This window comes from Quercus robur, chromosome 4 (genome assembly GCF_932294415.1).
Source record: "Quercus robur chromosome 4, dhQueRobu3.1, whole genome shotgun sequence".
Classification (NCBI taxonomy): domain Eukaryota; kingdom Viridiplantae; phylum Streptophyta; class Magnoliopsida; order Fagales; family Fagaceae; genus Quercus; species Quercus robur.
In genome coordinates this window covers 76,120,034-76,130,831 of record NC_065537.1, presented here as the reverse complement: position 1 = coordinate 76,130,831, position 10,798 = coordinate 76,120,034, and the positions used below count along the sequence as shown (strand labels likewise).

General features: G+C 34.5%; 1 protein-coding gene across 1 annotated transcript; it reads left to right on the top strand.

Annotated features, from left to right (window-relative positions):
• The first annotated feature begins 3,708 nt into the window (after positions 1 to 3,708).
• LOC126723765 (putative disease resistance RPP13-like protein 1) lies at positions 3,709 to 7,953 on the top strand. Its single transcript, XM_050427557.1, has 2 exons — positions 3,709 to 7,305; positions 7,601 to 7,953. Exon 1 carries the CDS (start codon positions 3,805 to 3,807, stop codon positions 7,105 to 7,107), a length of 3,303 nt encoding a protein of 1,100 aa, XP_050283514.1. The 5' UTR covers positions 3,709 to 3,804; the 3' UTR covers positions 7,108 to 7,305; positions 7,601 to 7,953.
• Positions 7,954 to 10,798: the final 2,845 nt, after the last annotated feature.

Here is a 10,798-nt window from a genome sequence, read left to right as displayed (position 1 = left end):
TGACTTTTTCTAAAGTTCTTAATAAAATATGTGGGTTATGATTATGAATTATATTCAAATATAAATTTTTTAAAAAAGAAGTATGTGAAAGCCTAGGATAATTATATAGGTGCATACATTAAATATTAATAGATTAAAAAAATATTAATCAAAACAATAATTGGAATTTATTAGGGTTGGATTTAGGTTTAGGTTACACTATGTAGATTTAAATAATATTATACCACTTAATATATTTTTTTACTAGTACTAATTTTGTTTTTAAAAGGAAAAATTATACTTTATCACTCTTATACTTTATATTACACTTTGCACCCTAAAATTTTCAAATGCATGTTTTGTATCCTAAATTATGACATTGTTACATTTTGCACCTCGACGATAAGTTAATTTTAACTTGGACAGAAATTCAAGTTTAGGGTTACACCGTGTAGATTTAAACAATATTATACCACTTAATTTTTTTTTACTAGATGCTAATTTTTTTAAAGGAAAAATTACACTTTACCATCCTAAACTATACCTTATATTACACTTTGCACTCTAAACTTTTCGAATGCACGTTTTGTACCCTAATTAATCCATGGCAATTGTTATGCTTTGCATCCTGATATTAAGTTTATTGTTAACTTGAACATAAATTCAAGTTTATGAAGCAAAATGTAATTATAAGAGTATAGTTTAAGGTGGTAAAGTGTAATTTCTCATTTATTTTTAAGGACTTGATAATAGAGGCAATCAGGCTTTTTCACGTAGTGCCATAGTTTTAAAAATATATGTTAACAACAAACTTGATGTTAGGGTGTAAAGTGTAACATGAATCATAGTTTAGGGTGCAAAATGTAATCGATGGTAGAGTTATGGGTGGTAAAATATAATTTTCCCTTAAAAAAATCTATGGTTGAATTGCATTTTTTTAATACTGTGAATGCGTAAAAACGATTTGAGATCAATATCTATTTCATTTATAAAAATTTTAAATATAAAGTTTTTGTATTTTTAAATAATGTATAAAAAATTCTTGTTTATAAATTAAATGGTAGATATATATTATTAACATGAAATTTGACATGCATGTTAAGTTATTAACTACATAAAAAACATGTAATTAAGTGGGATGTTTAAAATATTAATTCAATAAAAAAAAGTTTAATAGTTGATTTAATCGTGGTTGGGAGGATGGAAAAGTGGGAAGATAGAAAATGGAGAGAATATGGAAAAGTGGGAGGATAGAAAAGATTTTAGTTTCCCTCATTTGTATTTGGTTGGGAGGGTGAAAAATTGGAGGGATGAAAATTTTTTTTGTTTGGTTGAAAATAAAGTTTATATAAATTTGCCATCATGTCCCTATTAAATAAAACAAAAAGTAACACATAATACATTAAAAAAATTGTGTATAGATGGAAACTTCAGTAAAAAAAAAAAAAAAAAAAAAAAAAGAAAGCATAAGAAATTAACCCAAAACTGTTTTCTAAAAAAAAAATGAACAAAAACAAAAACAAAAACCAACCAAAATGAATGAGAAAATAAACATACGAGCACTAAAAAAAAAATAAAAAATAAAAAAGAAAGCTACACGTCCAAAAAAAATTCAAAAAAAAAAAAAAAAAAAAAAAAAAGAAGAAGAAAAGAAGTCAACATGTCCAAACAAAAGCAAAAAAACAAATTAAAAAAGAAAAAGAAAAAAGAATTAAAGAAGTAACGTTGTAGACTTGAAGGTGAATTTCAAGGGTATTTTTAAAAGTTCATTTTACGAGCTTTTCTTTCTCAATTTTATCTCCATTTTGGAGAGAAAACTTTTTGGTGGGCCCGGAGAGAAAACACTTGGGCCCTACTATTTATTTTAATTCCTCTCCATCCAACCAAACATACTTTAAAACGTTTTCCTTCCTATTTTCTTTTCAAAGTTTTCCATCTACTCTATTTCGACTCTAAACAAACACACCCTTAAGGTGTTAGGTTGGGTAGGTTGTTATTACATTCAATGCATCCATCCATGATCTATAAGAGCATTCTCATCAGCTCTCTCAAATGTGTCAAATGGCACACCAAACACAAAAACAGACCCTCATCAAGTGTGCTAAACGTCTCAAAATTTTGACACATGCTACAGTACGCTCTCAAATATGAGAGTATACAGACAGAAATGCTATTTCAGTTTAATAATTTTTTATTCTCTTTTCTCTCTCCTCTCTCATCACTTTCTTCTTTTCTCTTCTTTCTCATTCTGCCTCAGAGTCTTAGACATCAAACCTCTCCAACCCACTTCAATCACTCTTTTTTCTTCTCACTCTCGTTGGTTTTCTCTCTTCCTCTCAACCTCGCTGCGCCGCCTCCTCGACTTGATGCCGATCTCTGTTGCTATGGTTTTTTTTTTTTTTTGGCAGTGATTTGATACCCGGTTCGGCAGTGGGTGGGTTGAGATAGTGATGGGCAGATTAGTGGTGGTGGGTTGCGATGGGCAGATTTAGTGGTGGGTGGGTCGGCTGGTGATGGGTGAATCGGTGGTGGTGGGTTCTGATGTGCGAATTCAGCGGTGGGAGGGCTGGCCTATGGATGGGTTCCAAAGGATGGGTCGGCAGTGGGTGGGTGGGTTGGCGGTGGGTTGGTTGGCGGTAGCAGTGGGTGGGTGTGTGGGATGTTGTGGGTCAGTGGTGGGTTGTGTTTTTTGTTTTTGTTTTTGTTTTTGTTTTTCTATTTTGGTGGTTGTGGGTTGATTTTCATGGATTGTGATGGGCTGATGTTGGTGGGTGGCGGCGGTTGTGGGTTGATTTTGGTGGTTTTGTTTTTTTTGGTGGTTGCGGCCGTAACAATTTTGCTAGTAGTGTTTTATTTTTATTTTTTATAAGGTAGTGTTGGTGGACGTGGGTTTGTGTCGGTGGTGGCTGTTGGTGTTATTGCGACAATGGTTGTTGGTGGCAGTGCTGGTTGTGCCGTTGTTTGTTGTTGTTGTTGATGATGAGGAGGAGGATGATATATTATTTTAATGTGTTGGAAATATTATTTTAATGTATAGAATTGAAGAATAGAACATCTGATAAATGGTATGTTGTAAAATGATGTGCTAAAATAATAAAGTAGGTTTTTGGTGTATCAAAATTGCATTTTTTATAGAACAGCCTACGAGAATGCTCTAATTAAATCCGTTCTACAATATCACAATTACTTTCCAAGTCAAAGCTAATATATATATATATATTATTATTATTATTTTTTTTTTTTGGTTGAGAAACTCTCAAAGCCATGTGGGTGTGCATTAGCATTAGGAAATGCTACTCTATTCTATTTTACCATCCTAAAAAACTACTTTATCAATTATACAATCCCATTTTACAATACTTCTAACATCCCAAACATTTATTTTCCTATTCTACTCATTAAAATAATACATCTACGCAATAAAATAATATTTCCCCCAATTACCATCATTTATTCTTTCTTTCACCCAATCACCATCATAATAAAATATTATTATTATTTTTTTTTAGAATTGTGCTACTACTATTGCAAAAAAATTTGCAATACTTAGCAATAACATTTCTTAATACAATATATTTTAGAGCTTGAAATGCCGAATATCCCTTACATTTGGCATTAGCATTTCCCAATGATAATGCTATATACAGTATACCACAAATCAAAAAGTAGAGACAGGAGGGGAAAAAAAATAAAACAAAAAATTCTCTTGATAGTTGGGACTCAACTCAATTATAGCAAGAAGCAATTCGTAGACTGCAGAGACTTTCTCACACTTCCCAACCCAATCTCTTTTCTCTTCGATCGTTCCATTGCAAAGCAGAAAAAATGGTCAGTGTGTCTGCGCTCGCGCCATTGGCAACGGCACTCTTGGGACTAATAAAAGTTGTGGATAGTGTCCCAGTCAAAGAATTCTTTGCAAATGATAAGGAGCTCATTGACAAGCTCGAAATAGAGCTGCTGACTGCTGACGCAGTTCTCAGTGATGCAGAGGAGAAGCAGATCGCGAATACAAAGGTGAAAGAGTGGCTTAATGATCTCAAATATGCTGCCTACGATGCTGACGATCTGCTGGACGAGGCCACCACCGCCGGTTTGAAACGCAAGAAGGAAATTGAAGCTAATTTTGCCAAGGGAAAAGCTAAGGCTGCTACAGAAGAGTTAATGAAGCGATTCTCTACTTTAAATCCATTTTATAATGGTGTAAGAGACAGGCTCAAAAAGATAATTGAAAGACTAGAAAATTTAGCAAAACGGAGAGATCTCCTCAATCTCAAGGGAAGTGCAAGGGTGAAACCACAACCCAGGCGCCAGACTACTTCTTTGCTAGACGAATCTGAAGTGTTTGGTAGAGACGAAGATAAAGAGAAACTAATAGAACTTTTGCTTGGTGGTGCTGCACAGGAAAACGGAATCCCTGTAATTGCAATAGTTGGGATTCCTGGAGTTGGGAAGACTACGCTGGCTCAGCTTTTGTATAATGACTCCAGGGTCGAGGAACATTTTAGTGGAGGCAAGGCTTGGGTTCATGTTTCAGAAGAACTTGATGTTTTTAAAGTAACAAGAACAATTTTTGAGTCGGTTGATTCAAAGAACTGTCATTTCACAGACCTGAATGTTCTTCAAGTCAAACTAAAGATGGTATTGAACGGAAAAAGATTTCTGCTTGTCTTAGATGATATGTGGAACGAGAATTTATTTGATTGGGATTTATTGTCAGCTCCCTTAAAAGCTGGAGAATGCGGGAGTAGAATTATTGTGACAACTCGTAATCAAGGCGTTGTATCAATCATGCGGGCTATTGCAACTCATCATCTAACACAATTGTCAGAAGAATGCTGCCAGAAGCTATTTGAAAAATATGCATTCGGGACTAGCAACCCTGATGATCATCCAATTTTAAAAAGTATTGGTGATGAAATTGCAAATAAGTGCAGAGGCCTACCTTTAGCTGCAAAAACACTCGGGGCCCTCTTGCACCAGGAATCAGAAGCTAAGCAATGGCATACAATACTAAATAGCAAGATATGGGATCTGCCTAATGATAAGAATAACATACTTCCCGCATTAAGATTAAGCTATGATCATCTTCATCCACATGTCAAACAGTGCTTTGCTTATTGTTCGATGTTTTCAAAGGGCTATGAGTTCAAAAAAGAGAAATTGATTCTCATGTGGATGGCGGAAGGTTTCTTGCAGCAGCAGCCAAAAGGTGAGGAGACAATGGAAGAAATCGGAGACAAGTACTTTCTTGAACTATTGTCAAGATCACTTTTTCAAGAATCAACTCACAATGAACAACACTTTGTGATGCATGACCTTGTTAATGATTTAGCTCAATTTGCATCTGGAGAATTTTGTTTCAAATTTGAGGACGGCAAACCAAGAGGATTTCCAGAAAAGGCTCGGCATTTAGCATGGTTGATGAATGGGCTTGACGTCCATGAGAAATTTGAGGCCCTTCTTGATGCAAAGTCCATTAGAACCTTCCTTTTACTAGTCTCTTCAGAAACTGAAGAACCGCCTGCCTTGCGTACAATTTTTAAGGAAAAAAAGTTGTCAAAACGGTTACGTGTGCTTTCTTTTCCTGTTAAAGGGATCATTGAGCTGCCTGATCTGGGCAACTTGATACATCTACGCTACTTGGATTTGTCTAACACATCCATCACCAATTTAACAATCACACGTTCTTTGTATAATATGCAAACGTTGTTGTTGTCAAGATGTTTTAGACTCACTGGGTTACCAGCAGAAATTAGAAAACTTACTAATTTACGTCATCTGGATGTGAGTAGATGTACAAGAATAACAAAGTTGCCACCTAGATTTGGAGAATTAACGAATCTCCGAATGTTGACTGATTTTTGGGTGGGCGAAGCCAAAGATGGTGAATCATCAAAAATCAGTGAATTGGGCAGGCTTTCATGTCTTCGTGGTAGGCTTTCCATCTCAAGGTTGGAGAATGTAGGCAATGATCAACAAGCTTCAGAAGCAAACTTGAAAAGTAAGAATTATCTTTGTGAGATAGTATTCAGTTGGAATACTACTAATACTAGTTCTGATCATTCACTGAAGGTTCTCGAAAATCTGGAGCCCCATACAAATTTGGAGAAGCTTACCATTGAAAAATACAGTGGTGGTAAATTTCCCAATTGGTTAAGTAAGGTCAATTTTCCTAACATGGTGATCTTGCATTTAACCAATTGCAGCTTTTGTAAGTCCTTACCATCGCTGGGGAACTTATCTTCTCTTCAACAGCTCTATATCAGTGAGATGAACAGATTAGAATTGGTGAATTTTGGATCTCATGGGGATGATGGCTCTGGAAATTTACCATTCAGATCTCTGAAAGTTTTGTCCTTTATAAGGTTGCCAAGTTGGACGACTTTGACTTGCGATTCAGAATTCCCTTCCCTACAGGAGCTTACTATAAGAGATTGTGAAAAATTGATGGGCAAGTTTCCCGACGACGCCTATCTACCATGTCTCCAAGACTTGAAATTAGTTAATTGTCCGAAACTTTCTATATTTTCAGGAGAGGGGATGCTGATCGATAGTTTCAGCCAAATTCATATCTCAGAAACTCTGAATGAACAGCTTTGCAGCCTCACCTCACTAGAAGAGCTTCAGATCACATCTCTTAGTATCAGCTTACTCTCAAATCTCCCAATTTTGGGCAATGGGCTTTCTGGTCTCACCACACTCAAAGAGCTTCATATTTGCAACTGCAAGATGCCTGCAGAACTCCCCAACCTACAATCTTTAGTTATCACTGATTGCAAAGAATTGGAGGAATGGGATCTGTATAGAATGGAGTTGCCAACTTGTTCTGAGACCACAAATGGATGTGGTGGGGAAAAGGAGTTTTCAAAAGAGAGCTGGCTGCCTGACACTCTCACTTCTCTTTGTATCAATATCAGGCCTAGAAAACAATGTGGTTCACATGGAATGGGGTCACTGATTGATTATGAGATTACAGGTAAATATAATGAGGAGTTGTCGTTTCATGAAGAGTGGATTCCTCTTCGTATCAGCAGCATTCAAGATCTCGAAAAATTGGTCAAACGGTTTCAGCACCTCACCTCGCTCAAAAGGCTAGAGATCAAGTGCAGTATGTCGATTCAAGCATAGGGATTACCCACCTCCCTTTCTTTTCATAATCAAAACTTCTCTTACCTCGCGTCCCAATAAGGACAAAGGGAAAGATTGGCACAGGTTTTAAAAATTGACTAGAGAGCGAGTCAGCTGGGACAAACGCTGGTGGATGCATGTGGGCTGGATTTCTTCGAACTAGTTTGGTTGATTTTGGGGCGAATTATGTTTGACCATGTAAGTTGGATGTAAATTGATTTGAGTTTCTTTATATAGTTTTTGAGTGTAATTTTCTGAATCTGCAAATTGTGAGTTGAGATAATTAAAACAAAAGAAAAAAATTAAAATTTTGAAAATAACAAAAGCAGTCGAGTGATGAGATATATGTTGATTTGAGTCTATGAGGATTTGTTATGCAACCTGTGATCTCTCTCTCAACGGTTACATGATTTTGTTTTTTATATTTGGTTTTGTATTCTGTTTCTGAGTAACCTATGTTGACATTTCTTTTAATGATGATGTTGTCTTGTAGATGATGGATGGAGCTTCGGATCTAAGATGATTTGCTGCTTATTGTAGGATTCATCCTTCTAAAGATTGGATTGAGTCCCAGGTTCCTGAAATTGTCCAAAATGGTGTTAAAGATCTTAGGGATGATTCCGGTGATATTGATGACATGGATGCAGAAGCATGTATTCCAGTGTTGTTTGCTTATCAGGGATTGGTTTTTTGCTTTGCTATCCAATCGGGTTTTCTTTATTGTTGCTTCATGCCCTTTTTTGTTGTATAATTATTTTGGATATTTTAGTTTTTTAGTTTTTTTTCTCTAGTATTTGGATTCAATTGACCTGTAAAATTGTTATGTTTCTTTAATATTTTCCCACATTTTTCGAGGAGTTAAATAGATTGGTAGTTTTTTTTTTTTTTTTTTTTTGCCTATGCTTTACAATCAATTTGGCTTATTTATGTTTGCATAGATTTACATTTCAGTCCGTCTCAATGATTACATTGTCTTAGTTTAGCAGAATTTGATTATTTCGTGATTTTTAATTTCAAGGCCAACCAGGGTATATATATATATATATATGGTTTGTGGTCTCTAGCACTTATTCCTACCAGTGTTTGTGGGTTTTGGTGTTTAGATGTAAAATTTCTTGAGACACTTTGCCAATCACATTGAAGTACAATTTAATCTACTCTTTCCAACATATGTAGAAGTATTATGTTTGTCATATTTGCTAACTTCAAAAGAAGCATATGCTATGACCCATTAAATTCATTTACTTTGGGAGTTATAGCTTGGACAACCTTTACATTCTTCATTATTGAGTAATTTTGCAGATTGTAAATGTTTCTATTTTAATGTAATTAAAAAAATTTTTAAAAAAATCTGTTTTATGCATTTTCTTACAGAATATTATTGTGGGTGTTTATAGGAAGAAGAGCATGAACGTTGAACCCTACTGAATTGTGATAGCAGTGTTTTGAATACTAAAGCATTTGTATTTGAACACGTACATAATCATAAGATATCAATGGATCAAATAGCATGATAACTAATGTTTGTCCGATTTAATCTATAGTCTGTAACTTCACATTTTTTTCTCTATTGTGCATTCTCCTTTGTCTTGGTATTTATAATGTTTATAAGTTTTTTGTTATAAATAAAAGGCTATGTTTCAAAAAAAATAAAACAAAAGCTATTCATGAAAGAGAAATTAGTTTGACCAAAAAATATTAATTTTTTGTACTATTTAATCAATGGGATTGTGGGGTTGAATACAATGTGGGAGCTGCTCCTAATTGGTATATAGTCTCTCTCTGATTCCAATTTGTTCAATTAAATTCCCAAAACAATATTTGTTACTTGCTATAATTTGCAAATTAACCCAGTGCGATTTTTTAAGATATATGTATGAGATATGCCAATTGAAGAGTGTTTAGTAGTATTGGTATCATACAAGTGATAAGATTACCAATTGAAAATCAGTCCTTTAAAGAAAGATTGACTATGACAATGAGGTATTTTGGTACTTTATTAATTTGTTTTAGATATGATCAAACATGCTTGGAGATTGGGTCAGCTTTGTTTACATTATGGTTCCATTGGAGAAACCGTATGTGGTATCTTATGATTTTGTTACATATATTGTGGTTGTGTTAAAAAAAGTTATTAAAAGTACTTTTGGTCCTTCACTATGTTATAATAAATAAATAAAAAGAGTATAATGCAGGATGATAGGCCAAGAAAGTATTGACCCCTAGTGATGAATTAACCAATTAATTTAGACAAGTTAATTAATTAATCCAATTTGCATGCAATATGCGTGGTAGCACAAACAAATCACCAACTAAGTTAATATGCAACGGAAAATAAATTTGACGCGGTAATTTATTTACGCATGGGGAAAACCTCCAAGGCAAAAACCCCACTGGGTGATTTTAAGGTCACCACTCCCGAGAATCCACTATTATCACAACAAACAGTTACAAGTAAAGGAATCCCAGTACCTTATACCAATCTACAGTTGAACCCTTACCCAAATACCCAATTAGACTTGTTCTATAATAACAATCTCTCCTTTTAATGCATGGCTCACAATACGTGACTAACTAATTCGATGTACGGATCCAAGTACGTGACTAACCACCAACTTGAGAAGGATGTTGGCTACAAAGTTCTTCAATTCATCACACGATGAAGATCACGAAACTCCTTGGTTATAAAACCCTATGGCGTACAAACGCGGCAGCTTCCTGAAGAGAAAGATGAACTAAGGCATATGTCTCCGGTTCACAATATGCTTGTGAAAAACCTTTGCATTAAGTTGCATCATCTATGACAGCCTTTAAAACAATCCTTATATATGTTTAGGGGGTGAGAAAAGAAAGCCCAAACATGTATACACGGATTGGAGTGAAATCAGATCTAGAAAATTGATTTTCTTAAATCTTAATAAATAGGTTATCTATCAAGCATCGGGCTTAAACAGCCTTTTAAACCTCGATAGATACTAACTGTCGAGATTTAAAATCCAGCACTTCTTCACTTGAATCTTGGACAGATTTGCATGACTTTTACACTTGAACTTGAAACCTTGTTCCTTGAAGTATTAAACACATCCTAGATCTACCAAATTACAAATAAAGTGTGTTTTGTCAAAGGATTAGCCAATTCTATAATGACATATATTCCTAACATGATTTACATATGTCCTAACAATCTCCCCCTTTGGCAATCCATGACAAAGCCACAACAAACAAATGAACATATGAGAGAAGTCATAAATCACTCAACTCATACTCACTTGTTGAATACAATAAAATCTATCCTAACACAAACTCTTGAAAAACTTTGCAAAAAGAGAGTCAATGGCAAGAAAGACTTTGACAACCAGTATTTCTGAAACACTTTAAACAAAACTCATCACGGCATCTTAGTGTGAAACAGAAATAAAAGATTGCATACAAGATATAAGAAGCATGTGCATAAAGAGAGAAAAGAAACAACACATGAAGATAGGTGAAAGAAATGTAATAACAACCTCATAATATATATATATATATATATATCAACAAGAATACAAGGTTTGTTATCACAATACATAAGAACAATGTGTCTAAACAAGAAAGAAAAGAAAAGATAAAAAAGGTTCTCACTACATCCCTCAAAAAAATAACACTCCCCCTAACAAGAATATCTCCTATACTAACTCTCCCCCTAAATACA